Source organism: Oncorhynchus kisutch, linkage group LG18 (assembly GCF_002021735.2).
Source record: "Oncorhynchus kisutch isolate 150728-3 linkage group LG18, Okis_V2, whole genome shotgun sequence".
Taxonomy (NCBI): Eukaryota; Metazoa; Chordata; class Actinopteri; order Salmoniformes; family Salmonidae; genus Oncorhynchus; species Oncorhynchus kisutch.
In genome coordinates this window covers 73,043,948-73,063,365 of record NC_034191.2, presented here as the reverse complement: position 1 = coordinate 73,063,365, position 19,418 = coordinate 73,043,948, and the positions used below count along the sequence as shown (strand labels likewise).

Genomic DNA, 19,418 nt, shown 5'->3' with positions numbered 1-19,418 from the left:
AAAAAATGTCTAAATTAGTAATACTTTTTTTTCTCTCAGAAAAAGAAGGGGTCAAAATGATTGACACCCCTAAAGATTCTTATTAAAAACGTAATCAAAAGTTTAGTATTTGCTCCAATAATCCTAGCACTTAATGACTACATAAATCTTGTGACATGTTGGATGCATTTGCAGTTAATTTTGGTAGTGTTTCAGATTGTTTTGTGCTCACGACAGCTAGCCTCCTCTGTTATTGGTAATGGTGAGAGGTTAGCACATCTTTGACCCTCTGTAACTTTCTCACTCATCATTATTCATGATTCATTCATGATTATCCTTAATCATGGTAGCATCGTCATTAATGTAGAAGTATTCATGTAGAAGTATAATAAAAGTGACTCCAAAATGACACAAAACAACAGCCCTTGTTCAACCTCAGGAGGCTGAAGACATGGGTCTTGTCACCTAAAACCCTCACAAACTTTAACAGATACATAATTGAGAGCACCCTGTCGGGCTGCATTACCGGCTGATTTGATTTGATTCACCCAGCTACCATCCAGTAGGCGAGGTCAGTACAGGTGCATCAAAGCTAGGACAGAGAGACTGAAAAACAGCTTCTATCTCAAGGCCTTCAGACACTTTAATAAATGGATCACTAGTCACTTTAATAATGCCACTTTAATAATGTCTACATATATTGCATTACTCATCTCATATGTATATACCAGTGGAGGCTCCTCAGAGGAGAAAGGGGAAGACCATCCTCTTCAGTGAATTTCATACAAATGGTTAAACATTGAGATATCCTTTTTAGATAAAACTATACTAAATTAATCTCACATCACCAAATAATTGATTAAAACATACTGTTTTCCAATGAAGATCTACAGTAGCCTCAACAGCATTCTGTAGGGTAGCACCATGGTGTAGCCGGAGGACAGCTAGCTTCCGTCCTCCTCTTCGTATATTGACTTAAAAACAAAACCTAGGAAGTTCTTGGTTCTCACCCCCTTCCATAGGCGTACACGGTAATCATGACAACTTCCGGAGGATGACCTCCAACCTATCAGAGCTCTTGCAGCATGAACTGACATGTCGTCCACCCAATCAAAGGATCAGAGAATGAATCTAGTACTGAAAGCATAAGCTACAGCTAGCTAGCATTGCAGTGCACAGCTAGAAGAAGCAAGAGAGAGAGAGAGATTGTCATTTATTTATTTTTCACTTTCAGTTTAATTTACTTAGCTAGCAAATGCAGCTGGCTAGTTTGGTTACTCAAACACCTGGCTCAAACAAAGGGAAGCTATTTTATCTAGGTGGCAATGACTATCCAACACAACACTGGAATTCTTCCAAGTCAAGGTAAGCTCTTGGTTTTATTAATTTATTGCCACCAGGGCCCACAGGTGTAACTGCTAACTGACTAACGGTGACTAACCTCATTCTGTACAAATTTGCGCAACCGCGACATTCAAATGAGGCTGCGCTGAAAACTAATGGGACTATAGCAACTGTGTTGACATCAAAATCTTGGGTGTGAACTGTGTTTCTATTCAAGCATTGATTGACATGGTAATGGCTCAATAGTACTGGAGAAAACGTTTTAAAAAACGGACCCCTCCGACGCTCTACGTTAAATTGTGACGTGTCATGACGTAAGGTACAGCATGCATAAAGCAACTAATTATCTGTCTTACAGCCTCTCTCCACCAGGTGTAGCACGTCTCTCACCATTTAAAAACAAGAAAGGGACAGGGACAGGGTAATGGGGATACCTCGTCATTTCTTGGTTCATCACTGCAAGCCATCGTGACTCTCAAAAGCCGCTGTTCACTTCTGAAGATAACTTTAGCGCCGCCTTAAAAACTTGTTTCAAATTTGACACAACTCTTCAAATAGGTATGTAATGACACATTTACATTTTAGAGGTTTTAAGGTGATAAGTTGGACAGATCGAATGAAAAACGCAGCTTCCCCACACGACATATCTCTCCTTTTTACTATCACACAATAGGTTTCACTTCCCCACCCACCATTTTTAAAAAGACCCGACGGAGCTCATTGCCTTCTTGAATCATGCAGAGATGGGCATCATGAAGGTCTCGTCATTGATTTTTTTGGAAAGGGGAGAAATTGTGCTTTACAATGGTATTGATATTATGGTATTATATGGTATTACGTTTTTGGGCGCTAAAATAAGGCCAATTGTACGGACCAGCACGATGTACACAAGTGAGTTTGTTAACGTTATGCATTGTAACATTACTGCATGATTGTAGCAGGTTTACTAATGCATTAGTTCTATTAGCTATGTTGACTAGGACGATACTTTAGCTAATATGGGGACAACGATGTAGGCTGTGTGTACCGGTTATGACATGGTATGGCCAATTTTTTTTCCGTCTGGTCAAACACAGCTTATGTGTTGTGCATTGAAGTCCACAAGCGAAGAGAAGAGAAGGAATACAAAGTGGCTGTTATGAGAGTGAACTCTGCTTACGCGTGATCAGGGGTGTATTCATTCTGCCGATTCTGTTGAAAAAAAAGTTTCTTAAACAGAAGCAAATGGAACAAAACAGGGATAAACATACCTGAATTTGTCCAATAGAAACTCTTGTTTGCACCTGTTGTACTAATGATTACACCCTAGATCAGATAGATGCAGTCAAGAGTGTGCAAGGCGGTATTGAATGTCACTGTGTGTCACCTCAAATTTGTTTCTCGATCTGTGTGCACCCATGTTGTAAACTTTCATTCATAGGCTAGGTTGTAGCAACCTCATGATGGGTATAGGGACAATTCGAGTATCATGTAGTAGCTTAAACCTATTGCTGTTACATTGAACTAGGTGAATGGAATATGAATGAGAGTCATCCAATGTGCTGTAACAGAAACATGAAAGAAAATTGTCCTCCCTCATCTTAAACGGCACTGACCCCCACTGGTATATACTGTATTTCATACCATCTATTGCATCTTGCCTATGCCACTCTGTCATTGCCCATCCATATATTTATATGTATATATTCTTATTATAAATGCGAATCCGACCATCACCCCTGGTGAGACAAAACCAGGACTTGTCAGTGAGAGCACCTTTTGCCAGTCGTGTCTGGTCCAGCGACGGTGGGTTTGTGCCCATAGGCAACGCTGTTGCCAGTGATGTCTGGTGAGGACCTGCCTTACAACAGGCCTACAAGTCCTCAGTCCAGCCTCTCTCAGCCTATTGCGGACAGTTTGAAAACTGATGGAGAGATTGTGCGTTCCTGGTGTAACTCGGGGAGTTGTTGCCATCCTGTACGTGTCCCGCAGGTGTGGTGTTCGGATGTACCGATCCTGTTACATGTGGTCTGCCACTGCGAGGATGATCAGCTGTCCGTCCTGTCTCCCTGCAGTGCTGTCTTAGGCGTCTCACAGTACGGACATTGTAATTTATTGCCCTAGCCACATCTGCAGTCCTCATTCCTCCTTGCAGCATGCCTAAGGCACGTTCACGTAGATGAGCAGGGACCCTTGGGCATCTTTCTTTTGTTTTTTTCCAGAGTCAGTAGAAAGGCCTCTTTAGTGTCCTAAGTTTTCATAACTGTGACCTTAATTGCCTACCGTCTGTGAGCTGTTAGTGTCTTAACGACCATTCCACAGGTGCATGTTTATTCATTGTTTATGGTTAATTGAGCATTGGAAACAGTGATTAAACCCTTTACATTGAAGATATGTGAAGTTATTTGGATTTTTACGAATTATCTTTGAAAGACAGGGTCCTAAGTTTAGAAGCACAAACATTTCGCTACACTCTGCTAACCATATGTATGTGACCAATCAAATTTGATTTGATTTCTATTGGGTACAAAATCTGACACACAAACAAAACAAACTGCAAATGCATCCCACACGTTTGTAGAGTCACAAACTTCATGTAGCCATTGCGTGGTGAGAATACGGGACCAAATACTCAACTTTTGACGACTTTATTCATAAGAATAGTTACGGGTGTCAATTTTGATCCCTACCTTTTGAGATTTTTTATATATATATTGTTATTAAACAAAATCATTCTCTGAGCAATTGAATTAGTATAAAATAATATAATTTCCCTATTTTTTTGGAGCATACTCAGTATTTGAAGTATTTATTTTTACAGTCATTATTGCTCAAGGGTGTCAATTTCAGACCCTACCGTATCTGTCAAGGATTTACTTGGAAATTATGTGATGGCAATAGGCAATTTTCTGTTCTAACTTAAATATGGTGTAAACATTTGGTATATGTTACCTGTTTTGATGATTCCTAAATGGAGATGTGGGGCCTAATAATGATTTCACTATGAAAGGTTGAGGTATAAAAAAAAAAGACCACAAAATAAAGCTTAATATGAAATAATGCTTATCCAAATTGATCAAATTGATAATCTGGATAATGATGTAGTCATGTCATGCTAAGGGGAGAGTTGAGGGTAATTATGAAAACATAATTAGCTCTTCATGCTAATATTGCCACTTTGTAGTAATATTGCCACTTTTGGCTCCAAGGGAAAGATTGGCTAGGGATTAGTGGCGTTAGCTGGAGAATTAAGAGATGAGCAATTCATGGATTTGATGCCATTATAACACCATAAGAAGAGATATGAGTATTCTAAAAAGAAACTGTGAAAATTCTGGAAAGGAAAAGAAAGGGTGGCAACAGAGGTAGAGTGTGACAGATGAGAAGGTTCGAAGACATCAGGAGTGAGGGAGTTGATGAGTTAGAAAAGAGAGCGGAGAGATGACTCTTACCCGCATGCCTTCAAATCGGGACAGTGCTCTTAGCGGCCTCAGAGCTCTGAGGGTTCTAAGTGATTTGATGGCAGCGAAGTCCGAGTAGCCAAGCGTGTTAGCCACTAGGCTCACCAAAGACACCTAGGAGGATGAAGAAAGGGCAAGTACCCACATGGTTAGGGGGGCTGCCACAACCTGTTCAAAGAAATGTCAACACAGTACCTGAAAAGGAACACTGGACCGCTCTGGCAAGTCCCTCCGGTTAGCAACTATGTTAAGGATTTATAAGTCAACCCAGAGTGGGAGCATCGAGGTTGTCCTTTTAATATTCAAGGGGATATAATGTTAAAATTTGGTTATTTCATAGCAGAACATAGAATGGTCACACAACTTCTGCTTTGATCTGTGTAAGAGAGGTCAATCAAAAGCCAACCAGAAACTACAGTTCTAGGTGTCTATGGCCAGTGGTGGTGTTTAGGGGTCAGATTGGGCCTCACCCTTATTTTAATTTATTTGATTTTACCTTTATTTTACCTTTAGGCAAGTCAGTTAGGAACAAATTCTTATTTTCAATGATGGCCTAGGAACATTGATTTAACTGCCTGTTCAGGGGCAGAACGACAGATTTGTACCTTGTCAGCTCAGGGGTTTGAACTTGCAACCTTCCGGTTACTAGCCCAACGCTCTAACCACTAGGCTACCCTGCCGCCCCTTATCCCGGCAAACCGGGCCACCACAATGCTCACAGGATCCATGAGGACTCGTGGGTGCCAATCTTCATTGACGGCACTGGTCAACAGTCCAATCACTGATATCTTGCCAACAGTGAATCAAATGACTTACTTACTTTTAAATATGTAGTACAGACTGATCCAATACATACAGGTTTTTACACAAGCAAACTTGAATGTAGTAAAGTGGGTGGTTTTGAATTCCCTTTAGCCCCTCACAAATTAATATTCAACTGCCCTCCATGGACTGTCTGAGACTCATACACCAATCAGATAAATGACTGACATGATTCTCCAAGGTTCACAGACATCTGTGCTTCGTCATGTTGTTTAAATGAATCACTGATTCAAGAGCAGGGGCTTTTTGTGCTCTTATGCCTTGGGGTGTAAGAAAATTAATACATCACGACACTTTTGTTGAACACGATCAGCGCAGCACACAGAGATGGACAGAGGGAGTAAACCCACTGGTGATCTTCTTGCCAAAAGGGTTTGGTACTTCAGCACTTGGAGACCTTTTGGCATTACGCATACTGTTTCGGTATGAATTATAACACTTCGGTGAGGGGGTTTAAAAAAGATTCAGCAAGCACACGTACACATTGTGATTTCCCCTCCAAATCTATATCAGGAATTTTGAATACTGAATCACTCAGGAGGAAACTGCACATCACCACCAGTGGTATGAATCCACCGCCACATTTCCATTACTTCCGTGTACAATATGAAGGCATGATCATTTTGAATTCCATGTTTGGTTATCTTTTCAATTCACTTCGTCTCACAATTTACAGGAACAAAAGGAATGTATAAGCGCTGAAGAAACACAGGCAATATGGCAGATTACATAGAACAACATCTGCTGCACATCCTAAAAAAAGATGCATAAAGGTATCATCTATCATTAGAAATAGTCCCAACAAGCTGTGTAAGGGGAATATGTATTGACTTGGCAGTTTTCATGGCAATGGTAACACATGAAGCCATGCCGGAGCAATTTCCCTGGGGGGAAAATGCTGTTTACATCTATCTAGTCAGCTCTGGCCTCTTTTTCTTTCTTTCTCTCTCTTCTCTCCTCCTCCCTCTCCCACTCCACCACTCTTTCTCTTCCTTCCCCCCTGCCATCTCTCTCCCTCCCTTTGTGCGGTGTGTCTGTGTGCAGAGAGCAAACACTAATTGCTCAAGGCTCTCTCTCTGCCTAAAGACTCTCTGCCACAGACCAATATGTCCAAACTACTGACGTGAACTCAGCTCTCATGTTTCTCCCCGAGGATAAAGTGGTAATAAATAAGTGACGTATGAACCCAGGGGATTGTGGGGTTGCTAGACTCGCTACAGGGCTGCACTGATTGGACAAAGCGTTTTTGAGAACAGCAGTAGGTCGGTGAGCATTCCAGAAATGTGCCTAATCCTGTACATACTGTACATTATGAGCAGTTTTCCCACATACAGATTAAGATTCCCTGACAATATTCTCCATTCAGCATCCTTATTAATTCGGGATTAGGCTTTTCTGAATCCGGCCCTATGACTGTCTGGCATGACAGCCAAGCCATCCAGACAGCCATCCAGACAGCCACCCAGACAGCCATCCAGACAGCCATCCAGAAAGTGAAGTGCCTCAATAATGTTCAATGTGTTGGAATACTATTATTGACAGAGTAAGACAAGACAAATCAGGATTCCACATTGTCCAAGTCACAGAGCTTTCAGAATGCATGCGACAAACAGATCGATTGATCGCGTCTGACCAGATTATAAAACACAATCAAGTGGAGTGGGCCGCCGTTTTAGCAAATGACCTCATCGTCTCAACATCATGTCTGAGGGTTTGGAAATAAACATGGCACTTACATCCACAATCAGGAAATCCAGCCAGCACCAGTAGTTAGTGAAGTACTTCTTGAATCCGTATGCAATCCACTTGAGGAGCATCTCCAGAATGAAAATGTAGGTGAAGATCTTGTCGGCGTACTCCAGCACCACTTTGACCACTTTTCTCTGTTCGATGTAGATGTCCTCAAAGGCCTTTGAAAAGACACATGGGGAGACGAGCCATGATTAGGGCTTTTAAAATAGTCAATAGGCAATTAGTCTCATGCTGTAATTCTATGGAACGTCCCTAGTCTCGTAATCACTCGGCAATCAATCTTACCATAGCAATATTAATGCAGTATCTTAATGACATACATACTGACTGTGTGTATCAGTGTCTTATTCTAATCACTAGAAACTGGCAGTATGTATTGTTATGATGTGGGGGAAGGTTAGTGTTAGGACAGACACACTACCAGGATACACTTCCACACTCCATCCCCAGGTGGCAGCAGCAACTGGTTTAGATACTGAGCCAAGCCTTTATTTGCACAGACGTGCTGCCAATTAAGGTGATTGTCAGTCAGTGTCCCAGCTGGCATGGCTGTGAGGCTGCTGACTTAGTTTAGGTGGCAATTGAGTCTTTAGTTTAGGCATGCCTCCTTGTATTTTTTGTTGTTGTATGTTTACTTACATCACCATCTGAACAAATAATAATCTGCTTGGACTGGCCGACAATGGGAGTCAAGACTGAGCTGGCCCTGGACCTGAGGTATAAGGTCTTCTGGGCATAAGCACTGAACACCTGGTCGCATATGCTTATGTCTCACATTTATGCACACATCAAATCAGGTTACAGACCATGTAGCTGGGCCTAAGACCCCTAGACATAACGAGTCAGGTTACAGATCATGTAGCTAGGCCTAAGACCCCTAGACATAACGAGTCAGGTTACAGACCATGTAGCTGGGCCTAAGACCCCTAGACATAATGAGTCAGGTTACAGACCATGTAGCTGGGCCTAAGACCCCTAGACATAATGAGTTAGGTTACAGACTGTGTAGCTAGGCCTAAGACCCCTAGACATAATGAGTCAGGTTACAGACCATGTAGCTACGCCTAAGACCCCTAGACATAATGAGTCAGGTTACAGATCATGTAGCTAGGCCTAAGACCCCTAGATATAATGAGTCAGGTTATAGACCATGTAGCTGGGCCTAAGACCCCTAGACATAACGAGTCAGGTTACAGACCATGTAACTGGGCCTAAGACCCCTAGACATAATGAGTCAGGTTACAGACCATGTAGCTGGGCCTAAGACCCCTAGACATAATGAGTCAGGTTACAGACCATGTAACTAGGCCTAAGACCCCGAGACATAATGAGTCAGGTTACAGACCATGTAACTAGGCCTAAGACCCCTAGACATAATGAGTCAGGTTGCAGACCATGTAGCTAGGCCTAAGACCCCTAGACATAATGAGTCAGGTTACAGACCATGTAGCTGGGCCTAAGACCCCTAGACATAATGAGTCAGGTTACAGATCATGTAGCTAGGCCTAAGACCCCTAGACATAACGAGTGCAGCAAACCCAGTAGGCTAGTTTCTGGTTTCGTAACAGTATGTACCCATGAGGGAAGTCCACATGCTATTTTTATATGAAACCCTTTAAGTGATTTTATTTCACAACCGGAAAAATTATATATTTATACAGTATGTAACAGTGTATAATAATTGATTGAGGCCTATTGCATCACAGTTATTACTCAGATAATAAAGTTGAATAAGAACAACAAAGGGTCTTTACAGATGACAACATTTCTAGAATGAGGAACATTGAGTTGTAAAATGTCCAGTATTGTATAATGTACCGTACGCACATCCAATGCCTTGTAGCTGCTGGGTACAAAAATAAACTCAGGAAATAATAGATACTCACACACTGATGAATGCTCCCGTTGTTTAACGTTTCAACCCAAATGTCCTCGTCAGGCTTAACCCACAGCAGGTATATCTCTCTAGTCACCCCCAAAACCAATTCTTTCTTTGGCCGCCTCTCCTTCCAGTTCTCTGCTGCCAATGACTGGAACGAACTACAAAAATCTCTGAAACTGGAAACACTTATCTCCCTCACTAGCTTTAAGCACCAACTGTCAGAGCAGCTCACAGATTACTGCACCTGTACATAGCCCACCTATAATTTAGCCCAAACAACTACCTCTTTCCCAACTGTATTTAATTTTAATTAATTAACTTTGCACCCCATTATTTTTTATTTCTACTTTGCACATTCTTCCATTGCAAAACTACCATTCCAGTATTTTACTTGCTATATTGTATTTACTTTGCCATCATGGCCTTTTTTGCCTTTACCTCCCTTCTCACCTCATTTGCTCACATTGTATATAGACTTGTTTATACTGCATTATTGACTGTATGTTTGTTTTTACTCCATGTGTAACTCTGTGTCGTTTTATCTGTCGAACTGCTTTGCTTTATCTTGGCCAGGTCGCAATTGTAAATGAGAACTTGTTCTCAACTTGCCTACCTGGTTAAATAAAGGTGTTCTCAACTTGCCTACCTGGTTAAATAAAGGTGTTCTCAACTTGCCTACCTGGTTAAATAAAGGTGTTCTCAACTTGCCTACCTGGTTAAATAAAGGTGTTCTCAACTTGCCTACCTGGTTAAATAAAGGTCAAATAAAATAAATAAAATAAAACATAACAAAAATGTGATGATATTTATAGATTCAACATAATAAGCAGGCGATACAGGCTGTGTCATTAACTATACCTTCGTCATATACACACACATTGCACAGTAAAGCAACAGGAATATTCATCACTGTGTCAGTATCTATTCTTTATCATAATGACTAACATGCCGCACACATGGAATATGCCTCTGCATGCTTTTCTGCAAAAGAAGGAAAGTGCTATCACAGGAAAATAAACAAAATGGAGTACTTTTGCTGAGCAACAAGAGCACTCTCTAGCTAGACGCGTCGTCGCCATCGGAAACCGTTTGCTCTACTCTCACGAGGTATGCCGCCATGCACCCTAAATTAACGCCACGCAGGCTTAGCCTGCATACCCATCACCGGGCAATACCCAGGAGAAGGCCCACACTGACAGGGAAAGGCCCAGGAGAAACAACAATCTGCTTGGACAGAGATTGAGGAGTAGGGGGGTGGATGGAAAATGGGTTAGGGGTCGGGGCGGGGTGGAGGGAGAAGGGGGGGGGGGGGGCAGGCACTGGTAGCACAGCTGAGGTTTGGGCACGCTCCGACCAATCCACTGCTAATTAGGAGGAGAGCGGAGAAGGCTTGACTAATCATTGATCTGACTCCTCTCAGCTGCATATCTGTTCATGCACTACATCACTGTGGAGGAGGAAATTGAGGACGATGAGGAGTGAGAGGGCCCAGGCAGATGCAATGAAAAGCTGCACCTCAACCAATCATTCCTTGTTTCTGTGTGCCCAATTTATTGCAATAGACACTGTTTTCAATGTGTTTATACTATATATATCACAATTTGTCTTATCTCAATTTCGCCTGCTTGACATTCTCAGCTAGCTCTACTATGTTGGGCACTTCATGCCTGCCAACCTTGGTGTTAGATTGTAATAGCAGGTGAAAGAGTGATTGACCTTGTTTGTGAGCTGCATCCTGGAACACATGGTCTTAGAGTTAGTCCTTGGGGGCTTGTAGGGTGCTGTCTAGAAAATACGGTACAAGGGCTCACGGAAATAACGCCCATCATAGTGTTAGTGTTATTACAACCTAAGGCCAAGGTTAGCACATCACAAAAGCTGATCAAGAGTCGGCCATCCATGTTAGCATCCTCCCGACATCAAATATGGGATTTTGAGCAGTCTATTGGCTAACCTATTTGATGAGATTATCTTAATATTATCTTATTAAATATCCTGGATCTTAGAGTAAATCATTAACTGTGGAGATAAAGAGCAATAAAAAAAGAGATGCGGTAACAAACAACTTGTATGATCAGAGAGATTATTCCTAAGCATCACACACAGCCTGAAGCCTCTACTTACAGCATATTACACTCTTAGAAGAAGAAAAAGGTGCCATCTAGAACCAAAAAGGGTTCTTTGGCAGTCCCCATTGGCGAACCCTTTGAAGGACCCTTTTGGTTCCAGGTAGAACCCTTTTGGTTCCAGGTTCCTTTCTACAGAGGGTTCTATATGGAACTAAAAATGGTTCTACCTGGAACCAAAAGGGTTCTCCTATGTTGACAACGGAAGAACCCCTTTGGAACTGTCCTTGTTGGATATCTCTGTCATCCCCTGTTTCCCCCCCAGTCTCACCCCACACTGGGTGGCCTGGCCTGACATATTGACCATTCAGCAGGCAGGGCCGACTGCTCGACCCGACCCCCGCCACCCCTACCCAGCATGCACGCTGCTTACCAGAGCGCCGCTGCTCAGCAGGATCATAAAAATTATGAAGGACTCGAACCAGCTGTGCTCCACGATCTGAAAGCAGGTCTTCCTCAACCGCCACCATGCCTGGCCCAGACCCTCCGTGGTTTGGATGTCACAGCACTGGAAGTGGCGTACGCATACTGGGGGAGAGAGAGGGAAAAAGAAAGAGAGAGATAGAGGGATAAAGAGAGACAGAAAAAGAGAATGACTACTACATTGTATGTGTGCAAATGGCTAATCTATTGACTCATCAATGTTTTAAAGAGAGAGAGAGAGAATGGAAGTATTTGACAAGTGTACTGTAATGTCAATGTCTCTTTTTTCCAATATGTATCCAAGGCCAACATTTTACCCATTCATTTAATGATTCAATTAGTATTTCTGCGAACTCATCTTAATACACATGAAACAGGAAGTAATGACAGGAAGTAGTGAATTTACAGAGATCATAGCCCATGTGAGTGCTAGCTAGCTAGCACACCTTAGCCTAGTGGTTAGAGCGTTGGACTAGTAACCGAAAGGTTGCAAGATTGAATCCCTGAGCTGACAAGGTAAAGATCTATCGTTCTGACCCTGAACAAGGCAGTTAACCCACTGTTCCTAGGCTGTCATTGAAAATAAGAATTTGTTCCTAACTGACTTGCCTAATTCAATTTAAAAATGACTTTATACTAGCTCTCCAGCCTAGCCAGGAGGATAAGGACCGAGTGTCTTTGCTAATCTCGACTATGGTTTTGGAGCAACATATTCCCTGGTATCAATTACTCTTTAAAAGCTTTCCAGCCAGAACAATGGCTGAGGCTGGCTGCTATGAAATCGCATTTGAGCCGTCAACCCGTAATGGCCGCAGAGTCGACCCAGCTCCTCCATAACCGTCATCTGAGCCCCCCGTCCAAATGAATTTATTGCCTGTAAACTTAATAATGATGGGATTATGGTAACGGACCACTTGCAACTCAATTTCTAACGATGATCCCAGGCTCTTTCTTGGAAACCGTGGACGTTTTAGCGCCCTGGCACTGACATCTGCCAAGCAATTAATGGCCATCAACAAGAAATCAAGAGGTTTTATTGACTTTGACAAGGCATTTACAGTTATCATCCGGTCGATATACGGTCAGACCTCGGAGTAGAGGCATTTCCTAAGGGATGTTTTCTTTTGTTTTTTGTTCTTTGAGAGTACAAATAATGCAAATATCCTGTGTTGAAATGCTGCTATCTCTTCTCTGAGTGTAAAACGCCATGAATTGCGCATGTTTGAGTACACGTCAGCTTGAGGGAGCTGGATAGAAACTTAACGCAGGGTGAAGACAGGCCTTCTTCTTACAGTTTGTCTGTTTAGCTCAGTTACTGTAAAGTCTATTGATGGTCTGGAAATCGATACAGTTACTTATTTTGGAAGATATAGGTTTGTTTTATTTTGCTAGGCAGCATTCGCTAGCACTAGTCAGTTTTACCTGCGCCAAAATGCTGGTATTTTTCATCCTATAGCTTGTTCTCCTTCTTCTTTTTAAATAGTGAGCCAACATGTTTTCAGCACTTTCATTTCCATGATTGATCAAATACATTTTCTCATGCTCTCTCGTCTCTCTGCAGCAGACATATAGTGAGCAATATCGCAGTATCGGCTTGCAATGCATAAAGAATCATTTTAATTGAAAGAATTTTGAGAATCGCAATATATATTGTATCGGCACCTAAGTATTGTGATATTTCATTGTGAGCCCCCTGGAAATTTCCAGCCCTAGTAACGTCCCTCTAATGATTTAGTCCCTCGAGCTATCGTTAGAAAAGTCCAGAGAGTTGTGGTTTGTTAGGTTGGCGGCCATTTTGTATGAAAAACCATTAGTCATGGCACGGAGACATGGAGACAAAACCAATGTGACATGAGCTTGCCCCAAGCGCATGCCTCAAATGTAAACAATGGTCCTCATGTATATAAAGTGCCTGCCCCCAGCCAAACTACAATGCTAGCGCTACCTCCTCTAGCTGTGAAACGACCCTGCTGAACCTGAACCTAAACTACTCCATGTTTCTTTCAACAGGGAGGAAACAGCCATGTAGCCTAGGTGTCAGTCTCTTTTCGCTTTAACCAACGTTTGTTGAATGGTTAAATCCAGTAACAACAGCAACAACAATTATCACCATTTGACTTTATTCTGCTGTGCTATTCCTGTCCGGTGAAAAGCCCCACGCTAGGCTAGAGACAGAGGAATTGATAGGCAGCTGTAACGTCCCAGTACGTAGCTCCGGGATTGATCTGTTTTCATTTATTTTATGGCGGAACACCAACATTTTGTCTTTCTTACGCAACCCAGAAATGTGTGAAATGTGGCCATGTAACACCTCTTCATCTACTCTCCAGTGACAGTACTTCTGCTTCATCCCATTCCCATTTTGGGGAAGCACAGGAACATGTAGTCTTCTTAGTGTTGAAGGTGTAGATAGACAATCACAACTTACTACATGCTTGTGTTGGGCTTAACTATACTATATTTAAGCAATAAGGCCTGAGGAGGTGTGGTATATGGCCAATATACCACAAATCCCAGAGGTTCCTTATTGCTATTATAAACTGGTTACCAATGTAAATAGAGCAGTACAAATAAATGTTGGGTCATACCTGTGGTATACGGGTGGTCTGATATACCACGGCTTTCAGCCAATCAGCATTCAGGGCTGGAACCACCCGGTTTATAAATGCCCTTTTGGGCTTTCCAGGGTGCACATGCTTTTGTGTTGGCACCACACCTAACAAACAGGCCGTGGCTAAGTCTACCGTGAGTATCATATGATTGATAATAAATCAGTGTCACTAAGAGCCTGCGGTACTGGTGGGATCAGAGTCCCGGTCACGTCCAAGGAACACAAATGGGTTTCCATGGTGTGGTAATCAAACCATTAGGTTTGCATTTAGGATATTATGACGTAACCTTAATAGAGTCCTCTGATTAGAACTATCCACCACCCACACCTTTGAGTTCACTAGCATTCTGAGGTAGTAGTCTGAAAGGAATAGAGGGTTTCAGCCTCTACTGTAGTCCACGTTATTAAAGTAGTGATGGTGCTCTGGTTGTTTTTCTACGGATACTTAGACTTCCTGTGTAATCGAAGGAACACGTACACATAGTAATATGATACCTCATACACAATTCACACTCTATTCAATGAATACCTATCAGTGTCAGCATTCAGGAAACACCTCTTGTTCATTGAACCCAGAAACACTTAGAATTAAAGTACTTCACAACCACAGTGTACGTGTAATGAAAGAGCGTGATCCTCAAATCTAGATTAAAAATACTGTACTTTTCAACAATTACCAGACCTTTAGTAATGATGTTATCGCTATAAAATAAACATGTCGAAAGCTTTTTAGAACAACCTACAACGATGCTGACCATTTCAATGTACACTCAGCCAATGCCGACTGTTTCAGTGTACAGAGAATTACCACGATTGTCTCGGAGGCATCACGTGATTGGTCCAGCCTACTAGGTTACCTCAGACGGTCTGAGGGGGTTGATTAGTTGGGACCAAATTGAATTCAGGGAGTCAGTCATCATCAAATTAACTAGAGTCCATTTTGTGCCTGACACGCCTTTTCAAATCTCTGCTGACACAGGACATTCAATTTAATGCGCCATTACCCTTTGAAATGTCACTTGGTTGTTTAATGTTTTATATCAAATGGCCTCCACTTGAAGCAAAAACCAACCATTTTGGATAGTCCCAAATAAATGTTTAGATTCGGGCTCACAGAGAGAGTGAGTCAAACCCTATACTAACATAAACTGTTAAAAATATACAAATGTTTAGTTTGGACTGCTAAGTTATTATGACATATTAATATACACATTTGAAGTATGATGGAAACACATTCATTGACGTGTTTGACATGTTTCTGTTCTGTTTCCATTTCCACATACAGTATACGGATTAACCTCAGGTCTAAATCTTATTTTTTCCCAAAAAGTAGAAAATAATGCTGCTGATAATATTACATTAAATAATATTCCTTAAATGTGCTTACCTGTCTTTTACCTGTCTTTACCTGTCTTTTACCTGTCTTTACCTGTCTTTTACTTATGTACCATTGCAGTATACTGTATTATTAGTGCATGTACACAGTATATTAAGCTGCATGACTGTATATGCTTATACCTCTTGCGCCAAAGCTCCCTTGAAAAAGAGATTAGTATCTCTGCTACTGTACATACTGGCATGATGTACTTTAGCATGAATTACTACAGTACCCATAATGCTCTCTACCAGTTTCATTTTAGCAAAGATGTTCTAACGAAAACATAATGGTGTCCTCTCCTTATTGCCACATGGTGTCATAAGTGGATTACGAAACCACGCCCCCTTACCAATAGAATCTCAAGGGGGACTCACCTGATTAAATAAAGGACGGATAAGCTTACCATCAGGGAAGCAGTTGTCAGGATCCATGGTCTCTTCGGCCATCTCCGAATACTCATCCTCTTCCTCCCCTGGCTTCCTCAGATCCACTGTGCTGCCCTCTGAAAGGCTGATGTCATCCTTTACCTGAGGAAAACAACCAATCAGAGCCATGTTAGATGAAAATAGATATTATATATTACCATTGATATATTGGTAATATAGTAGAAGGTGATCTGGTAGGTATGGAGAGAGAATTGTTCCGTCTTTTTCTCCATCTATGAAAACCATTCAGAAGGAAATAATGAATAACTACTACTGTCATGATGACGATTGTCTCTGGACATATTTGATTTTCACATTCTGGTGCCTATAAAGTCTGGGTAGGTCTAATATGACATCTAACCTGGCATTTCCTTTGTGGCTTTTATCGTATTGTATTTTACAGCACATCTTAATCTGCAGCATTTGTTTCAATCTGATCTGGTAAATTTCAAGTCAAGTAATCAGAGATCTGGAGTGAGATTTATAGCATCAGCCTTTAATAAACAGAGGTGTAGTAGAATGGATATTTTGAAAAAAATCCAGGCAAAACCCAGAGACTGCATTGTTGGAAATGGACCTGTAAGGAAGCATTTCAATGTTGTTTATGAAGCATGTGACAAATAACATTTGATTTGACTCTCTAGATTGGGATTAAATTGGATATTTGTTTCCTCACACATACACTATAAAAAGCTAGAGGTTGCCATGTTCACCTGTTAGTAAACACTGAGGCAATACAAGACCAATCTTCTTGAAGACACACTTCCAGTAACCCTAACTGTGTGTGTGTGTGTGTGTGTGTGTGTGTGTGTGTGTGTGTGTGTGTGTGTGTGTGTGTGTGTGTGTGTGTGTGTGTGTGTGTGTGTGTGTGTGTGTGTGTGTGTGTGTGTGTGTGTGTGTGTGTGTGTGTGTGTGTGTGTGTGTTTGAGTGCATATCAGAGTGGGAATGTTGATGGAGATGATGAGTGAAGCCTAAAGCCTCGAACACACCCACAGTGTCATTGGGCAAAATGGATCACAGCATCATCTGGATATGTACTGTACGCAACAAAACTTCAACATTCACCTTCTGCTACCATTTTTGTCAAGCCGTTTACACATCCAATGTACGCACAACACAGAACGCACTAAGGAGCAACAGAAAGAGCAAGTAAGGGGGGGAAGAGGGAGAGAGAGAGACAGAGAAGAGAAGAGAGGGGGGGCGATGGATTGAGAGAGAGAGGAACTTTAAGACAAAGCAGATCTCTCTTGACAAGTGGCCGCTGTGCCTTACTCTCTTAGAGACTAACTGTTGAAATGCGTCCTGTCTGACGACACCTCTCTACTGAGGAGAAGGAATCATCCGTAATCAACCTTCACAAACCACATCTGACCGGATGCAAATGCACAGGATGCGAGGAGCAGGAAAAAAGCCCTTCTTTACTTCAAAGGCTCGTGTTTTACCAAGCTGGAACATCTCAATTTACTGTACGAGGCCAACAACAAAGACGTGAGCCCCTGACACGGATCTTCTCCTGAATGTAGAGACCATTTTACCTCCATAAGGATAATGATGATGGGTTGTATTTACATATATATAATGCCGGATTGCACTTCTTTACAATATGTCTCAGTGCAATACATTGTTGTAAGGGTAACTCACATGATAAAACAGTCCCAAATGTAGGGAAAATTATGAATAGTTGGACAATAAAAAAATGTAAAACCTTTATTTTACTATTGAATACTATTGAACACACATGTAAACTTTTCCAACAGGTTTTCAGTCTTCAACAGTGTGTGATTTATATACAGGATCTATTTATTTTCTATATGGGTCTAATCCTGAGTACTGATTGGTTAAAACCGCATTCCAGCTAGTGTCCATTCCATTTTATACAATGGGTGGGTCTAATCCTGAATGCTGATTGGTTAAAACCACATTCCAGCCAGTGGTTTTCCATTCCATTCTATGCACCTGGAAAAATAATGGATCTACTTTTCAACTAACTATTTGCACCGGGACTCTGTGGACTGCTCACGGTGTATCGTAGTGTCTGGGGTAAGGTGACAACACCAGAGTCAATAAGACAGTCATGCATAAACACAGAGTAAAGTCTGGGTAGAGGAAGTTCCAGGGTGACGAATGTCAGCCTTCGGCATAATAGAACCCTCAACGCTCTCCATCTTTAATCATTCTTTAATTCATATCCTTCATGGCCATGTGTCATTTAAAAGGATGGTGCACCCCAAAACTGAAGTATGGCCAATGTTTTTAGATTTGTAAAGTGGACTAAAGTGGAGCACAATCCATACCTTAATTCATCTGTTCGGTGGAATATTTTTTATTTTGTAATTCCCTATGCATTTCCTCCATCCTCAAGGATGCTAGCCTTGGAGAGCACCGCTGAGAGAGAGAGAGGGATGACTTAACAGTTCAGTAGATGTTCTCAACTGTCCAATACAGCCATACAGCCATTCTGTACAGACAATAAAATGAGGCGGCCCTTCAACAAACAATCTTTACTCCAATTTCGCTCTCACATTCTCTGGGCATTAGAGGATCAGTATTATATTACCGCTGCCAATAACCCACGAATGCCCGACAATAACTACAACATCAATCTAAAACCAATACTGTACAGTCATTGTCCTGCTCAACTTTATGAAGCTTTCTTTTCTTTTTCCTCCTGAATAAACAGATAAACCTTTTATGTCATCTCATCTCTTGAGTTTTACTGGTCATGCCATACCTATGTCAGACTTGTAACAACATATCATCAGATGGACAGTACCTGTCATGCGGAAATCCCATGAGCCTTTGGGTTTTATAGAATCGTCAGGCTCAGCTAAGGGGGGCCCTACTGTGACAAGGTCAGCTATGTCTGGTAAAAGCACCGATGATGGACTCACAAACCCCCACGGTCCTGATACACATACCGGGGGCATTGCCCCCCCATATGACAGACCTATAAATAGCCCCTTTGGAGAGAGAATGGATAACTAACAAGAGTTAGACACGAACGTGTGCAACACACACACACACACACACACACACACACACATCCCAACTCTATGAAACAGGACTCCCCTGAATGCATGTTTAGCCATGTGTTGTTGTCAGAAGCCACCTGCGGGTAGTCTCTTTTCCTCTACGGGGTTAAAGGGGGTTAAGGGTCAGGGGTCATGTACACATGGTGTAGTGTCAGGCATTAAGGGTGGCCATGAGGTATTTAAGGAGTCCCAAAGAGCGACAC

The 19,418-nt window shown here is 41.9% G+C and overlaps 1 protein-coding gene across 2 annotated transcripts in view; it reads right to left on the bottom strand.

Moving 5' to 3' along the window:
- Nucleotides 1-19,418, bottom strand: part of LOC109909635 (sodium channel protein type 4 subunit alpha) — a 207,742-nt gene that overhangs the window by 15,182 nt on the left and 173,142 nt on the right. For both annotated transcript variants that reach the window (XM_031796748.1, XM_031796749.1), the window contains exons 19-22: nucleotides 16,161-16,284; nucleotides 11,719-11,873; nucleotides 7,322-7,495; nucleotides 4,755-4,877 (exon numbers count right to left, since the gene is read on the bottom strand). In XM_031796748.1, coding sequence (XP_031652608.1) covers nucleotides 4,755-4,877; nucleotides 7,322-7,495; nucleotides 11,719-11,873; nucleotides 16,161-16,284 — 576 coding nt within the window. The remainder of the gene's footprint in view (nucleotides 1-4,754; nucleotides 4,878-7,321; nucleotides 7,496-11,718; nucleotides 11,874-16,160; nucleotides 16,285-19,418) is intronic.